A 21,887-nucleotide genomic window follows, 5' to 3' on the forward strand; every position below is an offset into this window, starting at 1 on the left:
GGTGGAGAGTTTTTAACCACAATTCCATTTTGCTCCGAAGATTATGCAAAATTTGCAAACGTCACAACTACCGGAAAAATGCATGGAGGTATCACTCAAACATGGCATGAAATAATACAAACTGCATCTTGAATTCCTTGATGTATAATTTTGGAATTGATTGGTTGAGATTACAGATATATATACCGCAAACTAGTCCGTCTAAAGCAGTAGGTCTACCGTTTTCCAGAAGGCGAACTGCAATTTTTGGTCAAACTAAAACTCTTTTCTGAGACGAAGGAACATATACCTGGCCCCCATACTACTTGCCCATTTTCTGACAATCCCGTCCTGTCTAAGTCACTTTAAGACTGAAATGCTTTCCCCAAAATTCACTGCAACAGATTTTAAAATCCTCAATGACAACTCAAACTCTCCCCCCCTTAACAAATTTTGGGATTGGATGAATTTCCATTGTGATTTCTGAGACGTCCGTAAAGGATTTAGTGTTATACGTTCATCACCCATGGCACCCCGGCACTTTGACTCGACTACATCAAAATCCTCTGTGACGATCTGGGTTTTCGCTGTGGATTTCGTACATGTCTGCACATTCCTTTTGTATGAAAGTAACATTTAATTACAATGGGCTCCTTTCTCAAACTAGTTTTTAGGGCAAGAATATTTAAATTTCAACCACTTTTTCATCCCAAAATTCATGTTTAAACAATATTTTTCAATACATAGCTCTTAGTGCAAGTTTTCAAATAGGACAATATAGCACTGACACAATGAATCGGCTGCTTGTGGTAATTGTATCAAGATAAGATGAATTTGAAAGCCCCTTTTTGTTTTTTGCTTTTCTCCAACTGCATCCATAGGCCAACTGCCACTTCCAAAGTAAACACCTTGGGGGAATTTTATGAGGAAATTATTCCCCATAATTGCGCTGATCCATTTCCAGGAACTTTGCAGTTATAAAACCCCACATTATCCTGGCAGTGCGAAGTGTAGTTCATGAATTTCCATGAACAAATAGCGCATTTGCGAGACAAAATATCATGTCTGATCTATGCAAAAGCTACTTAAAATAGTATATTCAATATTACAATCACGAAACAAAATCAATCATGTTAGTAGCAATATTTCAGTAATTAACAATTATCAGTTCATTTATAACTTGAGAAGAGAATGATAAGATTGGACTAATTTAGCCACTTATCCACAGAAAAAAAGCTTCTGGAAACTACAGCTACAAGAAAGAAACTTCATTCCTGGATAGGAAAAAGACAGAAGAATACCATATTGAGGATGTCCGATTACTTTGGCAAAGGAATTAAAGTAATATTAGGGAAATATAGAACGATACCAGTCAAGTATTGCTCTTTGTTTCAATCACGCAGGGCGTAACCGGAAGAGATAACACGAGGTGTCAGTGTGACAAAATTTGGGGCCGATGGTAGACCCACTTCTGTCAGACCTCATAACAGTCAAAACATCTGGACATGCCCACAAGGGGAGAACTCACATCCGGACAGTGAACCGGACATAGTCAGGCTGTGTGGAAGATTTGTGGAGAAAGCACCATAGGTCAAAGTTGTTGTACGTGTGTCAACGTACAGTAGTACGAGAAAGCCCCCGGAAAAGTGCAGTATTACAGGATAATAACATGCATGTAGAATCCACCACAGCGCAAAGCTCGGTAAATTTGTACACCCGAGGCGCGGACGCAGACAGGAGAAATGCAGTAATGGGTCAAAATGCAAACGGTGTCATCACCAGGGCATGGCCAGAAATGGAGCAGGTTGCAGTGGGTCACTGTGTCAGACATCGGTGAGATCAGGCGTATGGCGATCGGGGAGGTGTCATTCATTCATTCTTTATTTACAACATAACTGTTAATTACAATATGTCATGAATAAATAAAGAAATGTTGATGGGGGGTCCCAAGAAACAGAGGCTTGTCAAGCAGGATCCCCCAGTATATTAATTAACATATAACCCACCCAATACAAACCTAATACATAGGTCTGCGGGCAAAATGCGGGATCGTCTCCCGCAGGCCTCCGAGAACAGGCACCAGAAGAGGGAAGGTTGTATCCAGTAGACTGCTTGTACATAGTCATTGTTTCTTGGCTCTGCACCTGCCAACGTAGGACGGACACAAGTGGAGGGTTGATGCACAGAATAATGATAAGTCACGCCGACTGATGCAGGGGGTGGCCCTGTAACATGTACTATCTACCCATACCTGCATGCCCTCAACGAAGGGTGACTGAGAACAAAGGTATGGAGTATTGGGGCGCTCAGTAGGGCTGGCCCATGAGCGACGTGGGGTCTTCCTACCGTCACCCTTGTCAGACATGTGGCATGAATAGGGAGATTTGTGATTCATGGCGGTACCAATGCCAGGATGCAGGCGGTGTTGTACCCGCATTGCCCGGCGCTGTCTCTAAAAGGGGGTATTCCCAGAGTGGGCAGGGGACCAAGAGGGTAGAATTAGTCTTCCTAGAAGGTAGCCGGAAAACAGGGTGTACAGAGTTCAGAGGCCCCAACCGCCCAAATGGCCAGCGGGCTCCGTGGCCCGGTATTGCCTTTATAAGGGCCGTCCCGAAAACAATAGGAACTTGGCCCAAGAATGATCAGCATCACTGTCATGCCAGGAAATCAAAATTGAAAGGGGAAAATCACCGACCTAGCGTTGTCGGTATGAGGCCAACTAGATGTCTGGTCGGCCGATGCTACCAAGGATGCGGCCTTGCGTGCTGGCGTAGTGGCCCCATAGGCTCCTCGGTGCCTAGTGAATTCTTGTTGGGTGTCCCGGTACCGTGAGCCGAGGAATCATTAAGAGGGCTGACCCAGTAGAATGTGGGGGGCTCGTCCTGGCATTGTTGGTATGAGGCCGACTATACATGTCTGGTCGGCTGATGCTACCGAGGATGCTGCCTTGCCTGCTGCAGAGCTACGACGACCGGTAGCTGTTGTGGGCGCTGGGGAGAGAGGAGCCCCGTTGGCCTGCTGGCCTTTCTGAACCATAGGTGGTCAATCAGCCGACTCGTTGCATCTTAAATGGTCGGTGGAGGTGCTGGCTCGGTTGACTAAGTTGTCTATTGGAGGGCAGAAATAGAATGGTCATAAGTCAAGAATGTCCGGGGGGACTTCTGACTACCGCGGAACCCAGCATCACGTTGAAGGCCGGAGTCCTCGTCTGAACTGCTTAGGATACGGAGCGCCCACTCATGCGGCTTGGCCTTGCCCTCATTCCGTAAGAGATCAGAACTCATGCGAACAATGAAGGCTCAATCCAGCCACATCAGTCGGCTCTGTGCACAACTGTCGAGCAGGAGGCACATCCCGTTAGGGACCCCCCCCTCGCTCACGGCTAAGGCCTATATCGTCGTCAGAGCCACATATACGAGTGAATCACTCATGCGGCTAGGCCTTGTCCCCGCCCTCCCGCTTGATCGAGAATCACCCACTCAAGTGGTTAGGCCGTAATCCACAATGGCTGCTTAAATAAGGAAACGCCCACTCGAGCGGTTAAAGAGGAAACTGCTAAAGATAACAATCCGCCCTCTCATGCAGCTAGGGTTGTGTGGATTGTATGGGCCGCTAACGTGTGAATGTGCCCACTCAAGCGGCAAGGCCTACGGGGAGTGTAGGCTTGACCGTTCCTTGTAACACTGACGGTAAACACCTGCAGAATGCACACACAGAAAAAGAAAGAAAAGGACACCAAAAACAAGGTAATAGCACTTTTACCAACAAAATTAAAATCACACAAGATAAAAGTTTATTAAGGAAATACAACCGGATGATTCAAGTCACAGAACCGTGTAGCGAAAAAGGCACTAAAAAACTTGAAGATGTCTAAAAGACACGTCCACTGCGATACGGCGCTGAGAAAAGAAGGACGAACATGGCAGCATGACCGCAGTGCATAAAGGGAGGTCAAGGGGCACCATGGATGATCAAATCTTTTCAGCGAATAGCTATATGTGCATAGGAAGTTTGCATATGTAGTGACTGTGTGGGTAGGTAGAGTGCAGTAGACTCCGGACACACAGACACACACACAACAAAACCAAAAAAAATACTCACAAAAACAAACGTACGAGAAACACCAGAAAAAACAAACAGGAGGAAGTGTTGTGTTTTATAACTTACTCTAAATGAGCTGATGTTGTTCCCGGACAGGTTTAACACTTCCAAGTTGCTGTTAACATCTAAAGAATGCCCTGAAAATATTCACATAATTTTGAACGTCAGATTTTATAAAATAAAATGTACTGCATTAATCTTTTGTTACCCTGCATGTATAGGTATGTGTGCATTATGTCAGCTTAATACAATAGATTGCTTAAAATTGGCATGATACATGAAAGCACCCAATACATGCCACAAAATAAGCCTTTTATGGGTTATATTTGAAAAAAAATTGCAAATAAACGTAACAATTTGAATTCTATAGCCCAGAGGTGGCAGCAAGTCATTTTTTGAGAGTCCAAGTCAAGTCACAAGTCATTACATGTATATGTAAGTCCAATTCAAGTTGCAAGTCATTAGGTCCAGCCACAAGTCAAGTCACAAGTCTTTTGGTATAAACACATGTCAAGTCACAAGTCTCTTTGTCCAAGTACAGGTCAAGCTGCACATTATTTTCTCCAGCTGTAATATGCAAATTACCAGGCGTCAACTTACAAATTTACGAATTTCGGACAGCGGAACACCTCTTCTCCAATTATTTTAACAATGCCTCTGTAATTTCCCTTTTCACTTGTGCTGTATTTACAATTTTTGCAGTTAATCACATATCTGTCGTACATTGGACCTCCGTTTTAATTTCATAAATATACTCTGCTGGGTGGAAATAAGCATTGAGATGAAATAATGACATACTGAGAGCACCGTTTATCCTAGTCATGCATCAAGGCAATGCAACATGCCAGCATGACAGGCATACTGCTCTGATCTAAAGCTGCAGCTAGACTAGATGAAATAGAAGTCACGCAAGCCGAGGTTCATTTTCTATATGCGTAAGGCGTAAAGCTGAATAGCTTAATTAAAAATATATGGGGCTGGTAGAGTAGCGTCTGACTTGAGTTGGTAACAAGTCATTTTTGCAAGTCCAAGTTAAGCCAAAAGTCAAAGCTGGTATTTACAAGCCAAGTCACAAAAATAGCAACTCGAATTCGACTCTAATCCAAGTCACTTGACAGGAGTCAGTGACTCTGCTCCAGCCAAAAGAAACTGTTGCTATACCTCTTGTTTCAGGGCAAGTGTTTGCATAGAGACATCATCTCTGGAATGAACTGGTTTGTTTGTGAAAACAATGTTTTGGTTCAAGGCATTTCTTAATAATAATGATAATAATAACCACTTCCTGCCGGGGACTCCGGAATCGGAGACGTATGGTTTATATGCGTGGCCGGGGTCTCCGAACTCGGACAAAGGAAACAGGGCCCTGTAACAAAAGACCGTACTCCCAACAAAAGACCAGGCTGCTGGGCATTACCAACATTTTTCACTCTCAAAAGTGGTGATAATCCATCCTTGTTTTGAAACAGTATACCAGGGTTTGGGGCATTTATAGTGAGTGGATTACCACCGGGGACAAAAGCACTCCACTACCGCAGCGATGAGCCACACAGCACCGCTGCACGCTAATCTGGCCCCTATTGAAAAGAGGTCAGCAGTGCACTGTGCCAGGTTCGTGAACAAAAGAAAGTTGCATAACACCGCACAATCTGGGCTCTTTTTACAAGGCTGCAGGCCTGGCTGAAATACTCGGGCGTCAATGAGGGTAACCTAGTACCTAAAGATTACTTGGTGCAGCTATAAACAACCGTGAAAGGAAATGATGGATTTTTGAAGGATTTTGAAAATGGAAAAAATGATAGTCATGCCGGCCCGGCATCGTCAACATTGAAAAATGCCCCGGCATGAAGTGGATAATAATGACACAGTTTCAATTCAATTCCAAGCTGGAGATGCTTCTAATAAAAACAGGGAAGAACAATATAAGTTGGCCGTTATTTAAAGTTGAAAGCTAATAACTGTTCATGAACCTTATTGACATTAAGTTTGACAAATTTCTAAAACTTGACATCTCAAAGTAATTTTTTGCTTTTGTTTCTTTACTTCAGATTGGATAAATGAACATTCATATATATACGTGATAGTATTGGATAGTACACAGCTGATTTCACCAAACTTTATGCAATGGCATGATTTCACGTACTATACATTTCAGCTGGAATAAGCTCCACACAATAAATTTGAAATGGATGATTATTCAACTAATTATGTCTACTGTAATGCTTGTCATTGCTCAACTTGACAAAGTTTTATGTGAGAAACATATAATTTGGGAGGTAATGAAAAGTTGTTTGGCTGTGAGAGAACTTCAAGGTTTTATTCTCAGTTCTGAGGAAAGACAGATACTTTTTCAAAATGGTAGAAGGTACTAACTGTATTCATAAATACCTCAGACAGTCTCCCTATTAAACGACGTGCAACTCGATGTTGTATTAACATTTGATAATGCCCGCTGAGAAGTGATAATGCCACATGCTGGCACCTTGATGCAAGACAGTTTAATCAATTCTGGTAAGTCAACAGTCTATGTGCATGCAGCTTGTCACGCGTGCACCAAATCTATGTGTAAGGAGAATCTATTGGTCAAGTTGCAAAAGGAATATACCATAAATGAACAGGGCTTTTCGGGAACAAGAAAGTAAAATTTAGAACAAAATCACTGGTTCACTAAGACTAGCTCAGAAGACTGAATGCTGATCATGTCCCAGCTGCAGGCAAGGGCATTAGGCACATCCATTCTCCTGAGCCGGTCTTAAACCTACATTTAAGACTGGCCAAGCACTGCAAAAGAACAACCATTGAAAAAGCTGTGATCATCGTCATCCAAGATGATACAATTTAAACACAGGACAGCCAAGCAACTTTTCATGAAATCATGTATACCTGTTTTACATACAAAGTGTGGACATTCCTTTGTTCTCCTGTGGTTAAGGAAACTTGAGGGAAATACTTCTTTTTCTCCAACTAGGATAACTCCTTTGAGGTGGATTTTTGATGATGATCACCTGGACTGTTCCTCTTCATTTCGCCACGATAACCTTGACCTCAAAATGCCTTTGAAACTGTTTTTCAGAAAGGGGAAAACATTGTGTGGACATGTGCAATCATACCCTAATTATGTGGACTCCTTTTGTCAACAGGTCCACAATATGTACATGCCATGCCTGCACAATCCCACTTGCACTGTGGAACTAAACAATTAAGATTTACACACAGTGCCAAGTTCCATATGCTACGGTTTGTGGATCACATCACTTCTTTCAAGTGCTTTCTGTTAACAATGTTTGTTAAACCCCATCCCAAAAGAGGTCTTAGGTTATATCTTCAAATTTAATTTTTTTTAATGACTATGTTTTTCATTTTGCATACGTTAATTGTTCTTTCTTAAGCTTTTGACCATTTTACTGATAAGCAGTGTTCCAGTGGTGAACCTTTGATCTTGCCTATTCCTTTTGTCAGATAGCCTGCTCTTTCTCCAGTTTATCTTTAATATTCCTGCTTTCCTAGGAGATCACAGGATGCCCTTTGTATCCACTGCCTTTAATCTCTGACGACAGTGTAGAACACCAGTGTGTACACTCCCGGTAAATTTTACAGGAGATCAGCAGAATGTTGGGACTCTTAATCCCTAGTTGTTGTTCATACCTTACCCAAGCTGTGAAAGCCATAAATTTCTACTGAGTGCTCATCTACCTAGATACTACATGACCAATCAGTATTGAAGTCAAGTGTGACATTTTTTAAGTTATCCAATGAGAGCCTGAGCTAGTCATGTGGCAAGGGCATGTCTGGGTGGCAGTTTGCCCCGAAGTTTTGGCAAGCTTGGCATTCCAAGCTTTGCCATCATGCTGATTACAAGCCTCCTGAATTCTGTCTGCACGCTGCACCATTTTTCTTTGGACTGGAGGACCTCAAATCCAAGTCTTCGTCCTATGTTCACAAGTGTTGGCTTTCTATTTTAGGTAAGTTAGAGTTCCTATTTATATCATTTTATACTATTGTGTGTCTCTTCTGGAGTTTAGTCATTGCATTTTCACTGTGACTCTTGTTGTATATTGTGAAAAGAAGTGTATCGATTGATATTTACTTGTCTGAAGTCTACTCTGGGATATTTTGAGAAGCCCAAACAAATTTATGATGTTGAAGGTTTGGTATCTTGTAATTTCCACAAGCCAGTAATGTTCTATGACTAGATCCAAAAGAGATATTTCCTCAGAAAGCTTTGCTTCTATATTTAGCTTAAGACATGTGTTTATTGGAATATTTGAGTATTTTCCAGTCACTATGACTTACAACCTAGGCTGGGAATAAGTTGTGCCCTTAACTGCGTTGAGAAATGTGTGCAGATTTTGTATATACATTTAAGTTAGGACTTATCACCTATCATATCCATGGAGTATGTAATAGACTGACTGTTTTGTGAATATTCGACAGATTCTGTGCGTTGATTTATCAAAAGTAAGAGATACGAATTGTCTCTTGGTCAAGCTTTAGACTTTGTTTGCCGTACGAGTTGACCTGATGACCCCCTTATTTTGAAGTTTTCATACACAATGTACAGCCACTAAAGCATGTAACCCATAGAAAGTGAGTTGCATTGGCCTGACTTCTTTGTATATCTATGTATTAAGTAATATGGCATGGACCACTGTACTGTCATGCCTTATCGTTCTTCCGCGGAAAGTCCGCTTTTTTAACGGAAAGTCTGTTAATGCTGAGAGGTTGATAACTTCGCGAACTGCACACCTGTGTGTGCTTGTGCACGTATAGGGTTAATGAGCTGGCCCAACTGGGCACTACTGTTGCAGAGAAACTATGTCACATTCTTTCCACGGACTGGATGGTGTTGAAAAACATGATCAAGTAGGAGATACATTTACATATTGCACTCTTTCTGCGGAAAGGATATTGTTGGAATAAAATGATGGACTCGGAGAAACATTCACATATTATGTTCTTTCCTCGAATTTTAACATGTTGAAATGCAGTTTTGACTTGAAGCATTATCAGCTGCAAATTTTGTGCAGTGGGTGAATTTAGTTTGAAAATTTGCAGTACAAATTCGGCACCAAGTTACGTGAAACAAAATCATGTTAACGTTCGCCCCAATTATTTGAGAGTTGGCAAATGTTGAACATGTTTGCCCCGTGGCAAATTACCTAGGAGCAAATGCTTTATGGCATCATTATCGGTGTGAACCTGGCATTAAAGGATCCTCTATTATCCACTATTCTATCTTTACACCACGAGTTGTACTTCACGCGAATGCGATGTGAAGTAAAATAACATCACATATACAAAACCTTAGCGTGTCGGCAGGTATTGAGTCAAACAGACACGAAAGCAGTTAACTGCAAACACGGAACACGCTGACCCCTGCATAACAGAGAACGCCGACACAACAATCCGATCTGCCGAGTATAAACACCCACACGCTACACGCAAACACCAGAACAGCAAGGCCTCTGTTGACTGGAGCAGTTTCCCACAACGAAAAGTACATGTATTCAGTTTGACTGCAGCTCAAGTTATCTTCAAATTCTACTGAAATGTTGTCAGTAGTTTACCTTGTATGTAGCAGGCATCACAAAAACATTTTCGAAGATAAAGCATTTTGTTTGTCCATACAGGATCGACGAAAGTGCCATGCAGGCAACACTTTTGGCTTACGTCTGAATTGCTCCTAAAACTTCTGAATCAGGCATACATGTACACACTCGAGCTTAGTGTGTTCAAAATCGCGAGAATATAAATTGGATGTGAGGTGGGGATTTTTCCTATCAGTTTTCGACCTTTGAGCTGGAAAACTTAGTTAACAAAAATCCCTCTGTGACAATATTAGCACCAAACTGAATGGCAAAGATCATACCAAAATGAAGGGAAGTCGGGTCTGCACTAGCACTAGTGACGTTCAGGCACCTTCTGCACACAACGGACAAAGTTGTGCCCATGTAAACTTTGTAAATATGCCTGTCGTGTGACGTGTAAGGGCTGTAGCTTTGCATTTGTTGGCGCAGTATCAAAATGAATATGCAATACACTTGTCTTGATTTATGATTGGTGGTTGGGATGAAAGTGCCCGGGTGGTTGTAGTTTCATGATTAGTTGGAATGGTGGAGGCGCGTGGCAGCAAATAAAAAAGTCAAGTTAAAATTTACGCCAGTTCAGTGGGTGTTATTTTTAATTTATTGGTATTCTGACACATGAACTAAATTTCCATAAAATAAGAAATGCTTCATCATAAAATCAACTTGTAATAATAGTTTTGACTGAAGAATTGATTTCTTTCACCGTTTCTGTTTATTTGTGAAAAAGTTCCCGCGCAATCGGGAATTGCTTAAAACCAATCTAGCATTAGAACCAGCAAGAAAAGTGGCATCGTCCTCACTCCAGTTGATCCCATGAGTTTAAACTTCAAAGCTTACATTTGGGAAAAAGCTCAGCTTGTAGTAGCTAAACACATATGGTGGACTACTGGCCAGCTGATCACTGAACTTTGACTTTCCAGATGTAATCCAACTGAACAACTTTTGTGATCCCAAACAAAAAGAAAACGTCTCTGATAGTGATACATATTTCAATACTTCAAGACGATCACCTTGCCAGCCAGGCAATACACGTAAATGTACATGTACGTGATTTCACTTATTCAGTGCACTGCCATACAGTGTACATTTGTATACGTACATGTATGTACACATTTTTTATTATTTTGTGTGGAGATGATTGAAAGAAACGTATGGAAAAGATTGGGCGTAAAGTACTTGTATTGCTATGTAACTAATACAATGTAAATACTTGCTCTTTTTTGTTCCACTTCAGTCATTGACTTGCCTGGCATTTGGAGATAAGCTACTGACAGAATCAAAAGTATTCGAACCTAGGAGTTTTGGTCAGCTTTTATAAAAAGTACCAGTGCAACTTGTGCTTATTACCTGGCCATCTGTCATTTTAAGTTTTTTGTTTTTATGTTTACTTTTATAATTCTTTTATTTTATTATATTGTATGGCTTGTTTTGCTCTCTACATTCGGACCTCCCTCTTTTGCTGGCATTTTTGTTTTGTTTTGTTTTTCTCTTGTTTCCTTTCCATGGTTCACTTAATTTAGACCATAAGCCTAATACCTTATATAAAGGGCACATCGTCATTTTTCTAGCTTCAAAAATCTCCCAAAATAAATTTATCTGAGATCCTTGGAAAAGCGTTCCAGAGAAGAGTGATTGGCAGCTCTATTATTCTATGAAATGCGCATCTCCCTCTGGTGGAAGTCTCTGAGGATGCCACCGGCTGATGATGACTTCTTAACCAATACAAAAGCCTATTCCTGTCTACTTAGTGGGTCATTGGTCGGATTGGTGGACTCCATATTCCCAAATCGTTGGCCTCTGAGGCACCCAGGTGCATTCCTGCGTTCTTGCCTGCCGAGCAACAGTGTAACCATGGCTACATGGGTACACTCTATATATCTTGTGGCAGCGAGGTTGAAATCCAGGCGTAGATTGTCAAGGGGAGGAATGGTAAGGGGGTCAGTGTTCATAGCGGTAGATTTCGAACATGTTTAATGATTTTTTTGTTGTTGGATGTGTCTCAACTGGTCCACTGACATGTTTTTTACATGTAAGGATCCTCGCCATAACCTAAAAGATCAAAATTAAAATACAATCAATCCAAGCGTCAACTTTTTAAAAATGTGTTGGTGAAATTCAACATGTGATTGTAGAACCCCTTTGCGGCATAGCCCCTCCAGAGGGAAACTGCCATAGAAAACACCCCCATCAAAAGTGCAATAGGCCAAAGACAGCAGAGAGCACCTGTGAATGTGCCTGGTTACTTTCATTATTTTGCCAAAGTAATGGGACATGGTCTTCTCCTGTCTTTGTCCTAACCAGGAATGAGCTGATTTCTTTCTTTTATGTAGTTTCCAGAAGCTTTATTTCTGTTGATAAGTGGCTGAATTAGTCCAATTTTATCAAGTTATAAATGGACTGATAACTGAATGAGGTTAAATAATGAAATATTATTACTGACTGACATGATTGTTTTTGTTTCACGATTGTAATATTGAATGTAATATTTAAATAGCTTTTGCATAGATCAGACATGATATTTTGTCTTGCAAATATGCTATTTGTTAATGGGAAGTACTTTAACTCATGAACTAAACTTTGCACTGCCAGGGTAACGTTGGGTTTTATAACTGCAAACTTCCACGAAGTTCAATAACATATAGGGAAAATTTGTGACTCTCACTAGAAACAACTGATTTATTTCGTGTATATAAATTAAGCATTAGGTATGTTTGAGCAAATTGCAGTGCTAGATTAATCAATATAGTGAATAAAAGTTTCACTTTGAGGCTACACAATTTTTCCATTATGCCCAGTGCCTGTACAGAGACAAGCTTAAGCAGGGCAGGGTCAAGTGCAGTGGGAATTATGTAATAAGGCATACAATGGAAAGTTGGGCATGAAGGAGTTGGCCAGCCCGTGGATTGTGACCCCATGTTTAGCTAGGAGTTGGGGCAGTAGGGGCAAAAGGTTATAAAGTTATGTTCCCCTTGAGGTTATACATGCAGGGTATATTGGGCTGTCCACCAGTTCTAAAGTGGTATTTGTCATTAAGTTTTGCTATAATGGCTATACTGATTTGATGCTTATATTGCTACAGAAAATCAGCAAATATTCTTTTTTGTTTGCATGTTTGATTAAAACGACTTTCATACAAGTATATAAGCCAAAGTAATCGGACATCTTCTTCTGTCTTCGCCCTATCCAGATGCACTGTTAAACATTGCCAAAAAACAGGGTACCAGGTAGCACACTGACAGCGGCCCGATGTCGGGTGCAGTCGACAACGGGTTGGCAAAGTCGGTAGATGGTCGCCGTCAGTCTAAGTATTACTCGGTACGACATCCAACCATCATTCTGACATGGACATCGGGGCTTTGACCGTCCTACCGACACTGGCAGGAATGCAGTCTACCAACATGCCCTAAACAGGAAAGCCAAATTGCCCAACGTCATTAAAGTGTGGTTCCTGCCGACGTCGGCATGATGATTTACAACTGACTTCTCCGATGGATAACGTCGGACCGTGGTCCCAGCACAACCCTAAAGCCAACGTTGGATTGGTACCGTGTTGCCAACGTTGGTTGGGACTCAACTGACCGTCAGGACAAACGAAGACAACAAGCCGGCGTCGGCGAGATGATTCATAACCGACTTGTCCAATGGATAACGTCGGACCACGGTCCAAGCACAACCCTAAAGCCAACATCGGATTGGTACCATGTTGCTGACGTTCGTTTGGAACTCAACTGACCGTCAATTAGACCAAATGAAGACAACCAGCCGATATCTGCATGACTACAGATAACCGACTAGTCCAATTACTTACGTCAGACCACAGTCCTAGCAAAGTATTACAGCCAACATCGGCTGTTACTGTGTCGCCGACGTTGGTTGGAATTTCAGTTACCACTACGACAAAATGAGGATGACTAGTCGACCTCATGTAGAGTTCTTTGGATCAACATCTTATTTGAGATGCCCATCGACGTTGGTGTGAGGACTCACACATGCACTTCCCCCTCTATTTAAAATTATGCCCTGCACTGTTGAAATGAATGGTTTGTCGGCAGACCGAGATCGACACAACAGACTTGTACACTGTCGGCAGGAGCTGTAGGACGGGCACTGAAAGGGCAGACAAAATCATCCCAGCAATCTTGAACAAAAAAACCCAAACGGCTCTTCTCAGTGCCACACAGATTCAAAAAAGAGATTGATTCGCTCTGCTGAAAGTTCAAGTGAAAATAAAGACATCCCAACCCTTAATAAATTCCATTGCCCCATTGATTGGTTTCCATCCCAACACATAGGGACCGATATCTAGCTTGACTGCTTCCCACCCCTTTTCAATTTAGATTTGTAAAAATATACATATAATATTGATATACATGAAGACGAAAGACCTTCCTGTAGATTTCTAAACTTGATGGGCAAAAATCACTTTTTGGAGTTGTTCCGGCTATACTGAGTGTACACAATAATGAATTTTACCATTTCGGCCCTAAAATGTTAATGGAAGTTTGAAATTCCACCAAACTTGACATGAGATGTTGCGACACCATTTTCAACCATATACAAGGGATTTTCGTCTTTGTTAACAATCTCCTTGATCTTTACTCCGACAAAGTTAACATTAGTAACAGCACTCTGAATGTGAAGTGATGCCAGCATTTACTGCAGGACTGCAGTCCGCTGATCACTGATCTTGTCAAAACGTACCGGTACATGTAATGGGCCTATATATCGTATTCCCTCCATGTACGTCCGGTGGCGGTGAAATATGGAATTCTTTACATCACGCGGCCCGGCAACGAGCACCTTCTCACGGGTACAGCCCCAGGCCAGGCCCACCCAGCGCTTGACTCACGCCATGTGTATTTGTACATGCCCATCGCACCGTACACGTTGAGCGCCTATATAGCTGGCTAGGCAGACAGCCGCGTGTTTCAGATGTACACATACGGGCCCATGCAAATGTGCCAAGGCTCGAGTAGACCCAGTCAAACAATATTCAACAGAAACAGATTGTGGTGTTTGATTTTGGCAGGTTGGGGTGGGTTAGGGCTATTATTCAAACATATGGACGCAACGTGCATGTAATATTAAGTATTCCTTTCACAGATTTAAATGGCTGTGAGATATGGAATTCTTTCCTATCACGGTGCAGTACAACGGCCCGGTTATTGGTGCGGCCAGCATCAAGCACGACAGCACGCCCGGCCAGCCAAGCAGCGCTGGCCCCCTGCTGTCCGCTAGCCTCCTGTAATATCCATTATTAGTTTTAATGTTTCAACAGCCAATCACTCTAGTTAAATCCTTCAATCATGTCAAAGCCATCATGTAGTTGAATCACACAGCTGTGCATTGCATTATTACATATGCGTTGACATCACCAACTGTATGTTCTTTATTAATGCTGGGCTCTTCCAACATGGCACCTCATGCACCAAAGCAGCAAGCTGTGTGTCTGTGTCTTTCATTCTATTCTGTCTAGAGGTTATTTTGAAGCACAGGACATTACACCTCCACGTACGTATGGGGGCGGGCTGGCTGGCTGTCCACCAGGCCCACTGGTTACATGTACGTGTAAAATACGCTTGGCATTGTGCACGTCTCTCGGACTGTACCATTTGTGATAGTGTTGTCATTTTATTCATATTTAATAAATTGGGAAAACTCCGAATGATTGGTGTAAACAGTTGTCAGTCCAAAATAAAAATGAGGAAAGAAAAGTGTGAGGATTTTATTTCAGAAAAATCTACAAATGGGTTTGAAATGTGAAGTGCACATTCAAAATCTCGTAGCAAAACACCCCTTGATTTTGGAAGTTGCTAAAGCTGCATAACACCGATAGCGTAACCAAAGCTGGGAGCCAGTTTGCCTCGGATTTCCCCGTTTTAACAAAATAAAGGAAATTTGGTATGATGAGTTTTCTCAAGATGGCCAATACTATGACAACATGTAATAGCGGACACCAGCTTTGGAAAACGAGGGATACCACTAAGTGTTTGTCACCGCGATCAAGAAACTTTGTTTACACTTATCCGCTTAGACCACTATTCACCTGTGGAAGCATGGTGGGGGAAGCCGACGTGCAGACAGGCCTGATAGCGGCCTGGAGTAAGCTGAATACAGAGCGGGCTTCATACAGGGCGGGCTACCGGAGGACCCTTTTCAAACCAGGTCTAAATGGTCGCTGGCCCTAACTAATGGCCCATATGAGTATCATAGGGGGCCCAAATGGGCCAACATAGGAGTCCCACCTAGGGCCCCCATGGATTCTACATCTAAGAATAATATAGGTCCCATATGGCCCAGCCCATACGTGTGCCATATGGGACCACAAGCGGGCTGCACCCAAGATTCATATGGGACCCATATGAGCCAGCCCAGATAACCCATATGGGTCTGTATTTAAAAAATAATATGGGTCCCATATGATCCAAGTATACCTGTTTGTGATGGTCCAGAAGTGGACATTTTTTTTTTCCGCCAAAAAGAAAAAGAAAAGCAAGTTGAACGTTTATATTTTGTGTAATTTCTCTTTCTCCGAATATGCTAATAGAAATACATGCTTTGTATTTAAATGTGCATGCTGCTTTTGAATTTATTAAAGTACATTACATGTAAGTTGTCATTACTAAATCTGCTACAATGTGAGTCTTTTTCAATCAAACGTGTAGGTTTTCATGAAGTGCAAAGACAGCCATAGCATCGATACGGTGACTGTTTGATTGTTTTAAATGATGCAAGGATTGAAAAGTCAACATAGTAGGTTTATGAAGTTGGCATTCGACCAAACATGTCATTCGGAGTGACAAAGTGGACAAGGGAGGGGACGGGCAGGGTAAAGGTCAGCCCGACGGATTTATGGAGTCAGCAAAGGGATCGGATGTGGCAGTCGGGGTGACGTAGGGTGGATGTAGGGGAGGGGTTGGGTAAAGGTCGGGCCGCCTGATTTATCAAGTCTGTCGATGGGCCTGAGGGAGATGTCAGGACAAAGAAGGGTGGAAGTAGGGAAACAAATTCTTATGGTAACCCACGCTGACTTCGGTTGAACGTCGAAAGTCGTCCATCAGTACGACGGCATAAACAGCAGGTTGGACAAATGCCGGCAGAGTAACTCCGAAAGACGTTGGGCCGTGGGTATAAATGGACCGTTGGTACAATGTCGGTCCAACATCCACCCAACAGCAAATTTGGACTTTGAGCCGAAGCCGGCAGGATTTGCAAATGCAACATTTACCTACGCTCTCCCGACATCATGTACTGACAAAATTCCAACGCCGGGCCAATGTCCCTGTGCTACCTGGGTAACATGATGTTAAAAAAAAAAGAAAAAAAAAAGAAGAAAACCGGGGAGACCTATTGTAATATGGAAAAGCTTGTCCAAAAAACGACTCAGCCAGTACAAACAGTACAAAAGTGTATTTCGTGTAGCTCGTGTGAAAAGGCAGTTAAAAATTCAAAGTGGATATACACTGAGCATTGAAAAAGTCTACGGATGTGTGTGATGGACATGAATAGGAAGCAAATTACAAGTGACAAGTTAAAAATGAAAATTGGAAAGAGAGTCTAAAGATCATTCCGGGCCCATTTCTGAAATGGGTAGCTTATTTTAAAACTGCGTAACAACTGGAGAGTCAACCTTGTGCTTATCGCAATAAAAAGGCCTCATTGAGTTGATCGCAAAAGTCTACTTCCTGCTGATTTTGACACATTGTAGGGGAATGGATCAACGCAATTATTGGGGAATAATTTCCTAATAAAATTCCCCTAAGGTGTTTACTGTTTGCATTTGGGAGTGCAGTTGGCCTATGGATGCAGCTGGAGAAATAAAAAACATGACAAAAAGGGGTTTCAAATTCATCTTATCTTCTTACAATTAACACAATCGCAGCCAGTTCATCGTGTCAGTGCTATATCGTTCCATAGATTGTCCTATTTGAAAACTTGCACTAAAAGCTATGTATTAGAAATATTGTTTAAACATGAATTTGGGTACGAAAAATTGGTTGAAATTTAAATATTCTTGCCCTAAAACCTAGTTTAAGAAAGTAACCCATTGCAATAAAATATTCCTTTCATACAGGATGAACATGCATACATGTACAACACCCACAGTGAAAACCCAGATCGTCACAGAGGATTTTGACGTAGTAAAGTCAAAGCTGCGGGCTCATGATGGGCGACGAAAGCATATCACTAAATCCTTTGCGCACGTCTCAGAAATCATGATGGAAATTCATCCGATCCCAAATTTGTTGCACGGTGGCCAATCGGCCAATCAAAATGTATGTTAAATACATGCCGCCATTACCAACGCTGGCCAAATTTTTAAGGATAAGATTTATCAATATAATTCTTTTTTTTTTAAAGTAAATAAATAATAAAACTTAGGCTTTTTTTGGGGGGGGGTTGAGTTATCATTGAGGATTTATAAATTCTGTTGCAGTGAATTTTGGGGGAGGGGGAAGCATTTTAGTCTTGAAGTGACTTAGACGGGACAGGATCGTCAGAAAATGGGCAAGAATGAGGGCCAGGTATTACCCCCAGAACTGTGGGATCCGACGTTCGCTCCTCTCCCACATGGAAGAGGAGCAGACGTCAGACCCACAGTTCTGGGGGTAGGCCAGGTATATGTTCCTTCATCTCAGAAAAGGTTTTGAGTTTCACCGAAAATTGCAGTTCGCCTTCTGAAAAACGGTAGACCCTAGACGGCCTGGTTTGCGGTATATATATCTGTAATCACAAACAATCAATTCCAAAATTATGTATCAAGGAATTCAAGACACAGTTTGTATTATTTCATGCCTCATTTTAGTGATGTTCTCCATGCATTTTTCGGTAGTTTTGAGATGTAAATTGCACATCTTTTGCAAATTTTTTATAATCTTCGGAGCAAAATTGAACTGTGGTTGAAAACTCTCGACTGATGGCTGCCAAATTTTCGGGAATTGACAGATATAGTCGTGAAAGAAAAGATCACCAAAGTACACGTACATGTACATTTAAATAAAATAACGTGGCTGTCGGTTCTGGTTTGTGCACGAACGCGGAGTTACTCAATCATTTACTGCTCGCAAACTCACGAGTGTTTACTGAGGACCCTGGCTCGTTACTCGCGAGTTCAACGAGGCCCCTCACGAGTTTTCAGAGAAACTTTTGGACTGCCCTATACTGTACACGCATACAAAAAACTGAACCGTTGCGTGTGCAGCAGTCCACTACACATTGTCAGTCACCTTTGCGGTCTGCGGTCACAAGCCCTGCCAAAATAATGAGTTTCGGGGTTAGGCTTATCGTGCATTGGACCAGCAATGCATGGTAAAACCGCGAAGCTTGTATTGAACAGGATGTCAGGGTCACTGCTTGTGATAGCGTGTCGGCTAAAATTCTGACCTGTACAGTAGGCTGGGCATGGGTATGTAAAAGCAGGAGACTGAGCAGTATTTGAAAAATAACAGAAATTTTTTCTTAAAGTTATAATGTTTATTGCAACAACGTGGACAGACACTTTATTTCTTAAATATGAAAATTAAATTCAAAACACAATTAAACATTACCTTCAATGTATTAAATAGTCTTTTAGTTTACTTCTAGAAACTTTCATTATCTCATAAGTTAATGCCATTGTAGAAAACACTGAAATTTATTTCCAGAAAATGTGTAGCGTACTGGTACATGTATGTCACATGGACAGATATAATATATGTCACACGGACAGACATTTTTCTGGTGTTTGAATTAGAGCATGAAAACAGAATTGTTCACAAACCAAACGTGTTTGTTTTCAGTTTTCCAAATCATTTTTGTTAAAAAACTATTCAAAACTTCAGCTAAAATGAACACTGTATGTTTTTCTCAATGAGTAACATTTGTTACATGGACAAACGTAATGTTTGTCACACATCATAGCCTCGGGACAGATGGTCTTCTCACTTTCATTTCGGCAAAATAAACTGACTTTTCTAATAAACTGTTCATTATTTTTATTTAATTTGGTTTTGTAATAAATGCGTATGTATACTCATGAAGTTAAATCTTCTAAGATTTTTACATTTAGAGGAAAAAAATTGTTGTGACAAAAGTTACAAAATAGTGGATAGACGAGGATTGAAACATCAGGCCTCCACATTTTAAGATTTGTATTTTAGGTCATTGTAGTCAGCAAGCAGTTTGCAGCAGTTTTGTATTATATTTATTATAATGTTGCGTATCTGAGTTTTTTCAAAAAATAATGCATCATCACTATCGGTTTGTCATTAAACTGAGCTTAAAAGGGCTGTTGAGCCCATTTAAAACTACCTACCTATTTTCTCAATTCTGTTGGCTGCTAAATTCAGGCTACGAAGTTGAACAAGTGCACCAGTCCCCTAGAAACATCAAAAAATTTTGTTGAAAACTTGTAAAATGATCTAATAAATGGCATAATTTTGTTGTTGCATGTAATAAGCCTTTTGCAAGTTGACTTTGACCCAAATCTGGTACAATGAGTTCTTTAAATTCACGTGAACATAACAACTTGAATTCTCTTTACTAAAACCACTGTTGCTATACATGTACCTTGTGATTTGGGGCAATCTGTTGCTTAGTGTAGATACGTAAGTGACGCCTTGCAACAGTACACTGTTCTCAATGGATAAGAAGGGCACAAAGGAACCAGTCCATTCCAGAGATGGTGGTTGCTATGCGAAAGCTTGCCTGAATTATGAGGTATAGCAACAGTGTCTTTAGTCTGCGGAATTCAAATCGTTATGCTTATGTGCAGTCAGGTAACTCAGTAAACAAGATTTTATTCAAATTTAACTCGCAAATATTAAATTATTACACACAAATACATACCCACAGTTTACACAATACTCAGGTACTGTTCGCATATAAGTAACAATTTTTCATAGCCATAAAATGTTTGTTAAAACTACTACATAGTTTTCATCACCGACTTGGCTGCATATTACTTCATTTATTTGCTATACGCTCTAAGGATATTGCCTTTATTTAGCTCCATTTATTTGCAATTGCACCAAGGAAAACTAAATTTTTCAGCTGTTTTTATAATCAAAACCACTCAGTGAACAAATAAAGGCTTCCCTTGAAAAGGTACAAGAAAACAGCCAAAACCTCAGAAACTGAAATCTCAAGCAATCCATACATAAATTATGTCTAACATCGATAGCCTTTCGTGGATTGCTACAAAGGACAAGGCAGTGTTTTGCGAGTAACTATAATCGGAAACAACTTTTTCCTATTTGAATATAAATGGCAGTAAATAAGTTTTCACAGATCGCCCCCATCTCCAGATCATGAATCTACATGTAGTCTGTATTCATGTTGTCCATTGTTTGGCCTTGAATATTCATTCTAAAGCACACCACATTCCTGACACTAGGGCGTGTTTTAAAAGTGGTCATCATAGAAGTAACAAGTTACATGTAGCTGTGTTGCACCCAGGTAACTCAGAATGGAATCACCCCAGGGGGCACATTTAATTTACGACTCCAAAAGTTAACAACTGTAATAAAACACATCAGGCAAACACTGTGTGAGCTCTGAGCTGTGGTGTCGAGTCAATCTTACTCCCTCCTTTGATGTGCTCAATGATCATCCCCGCTCAGTCAGATGAACAATACTAAACATTCCAAAAATGCCTGATTACTGCCTGCAGCTTAGCCGGACAAGTGGGGCCAGTAATATCGTAACAATGTTTGTGGTGACCAGGAAGCAGAAAGAAAAAATATCTAACATTAGATTTACTTTTGCCATTTTTAATAATTTTTAAAGATTTTGATGCCCTTTTCCATTATCCATGCATTTGTTTGTAAATTTTATTTTGTCACTCCAAAACATCAGTTTTCAAAGTGTTTGCACGAGTTTGCCTAAGACTGGCCAACAATATGTTGAATACCACAGGACAATTAACGAAAAACAAAACACGCTGTTTCATCACAGGGAGTGACATGAGATCTCATAAAATACCTTTTTGCGTAAATTCCTTAATAAAAATGATTCAAATAAAACTAAAAATCTTACAAAAAGCTTGGCTGTTTATTCCAGAAAGATAACGGGAACAAATGCACATAAACACTTCAGGTATACACAGCCTAATAAAAGGAACTGTGCAAGTACTAAATTTGATATTGTTGTCATATATATCAAACACCAAAGATGGCATGAATATTCAACTTTCTATACTAGAGTATGTTATGATAATATAATTACATGGCACTGTGTTGTAGG

The 21,887-nt window shown here is 41.0% G+C and overlaps 1 protein-coding gene across 11 annotated transcripts in view; it reads right to left on the reverse strand.

Moving 5' to 3' along the window:
* lrrc9 (leucine rich repeat containing 9) overlaps positions 1-21,887 on the reverse strand; it is a 286,106-nt gene that overhangs the window by 189,134 nt on the left and 75,085 nt on the right. For 8 of the 11 annotated variants that reach the window (XM_087133796.1, XM_087133801.1, XM_087133790.1 and 5 more), the window contains 2 exons: positions 19,960-20,023; positions 4,147-4,217 (listed from right to left, as the gene is read on the reverse strand). In XM_087133796.1, coding sequence (XP_086989922.1) covers positions 4,147-4,217; positions 19,960-20,023 — 135 coding nt within the window. Of the gene's footprint in view, positions 1-1,996; positions 2,124-2,674; positions 3,542-4,146; positions 4,218-19,959; positions 20,024-21,887 lie in introns of those variants that run through there. The other 3 variants (XM_087133807.1, XM_087133811.1, XM_087133803.1) reach the window with 2 other exon arrangements.

Source organism: Acanthaster planci, linkage group LG01 (assembly GCF_054643075.1).
Source record: "Acanthaster planci isolate LZ-2023a linkage group LG01, COTS_SCS, whole genome shotgun sequence".
In the NCBI taxonomy this organism is placed as follows: domain Eukaryota; kingdom Metazoa; phylum Echinodermata; class Asteroidea; order Valvatida; family Acanthasteridae; genus Acanthaster; species Acanthaster planci.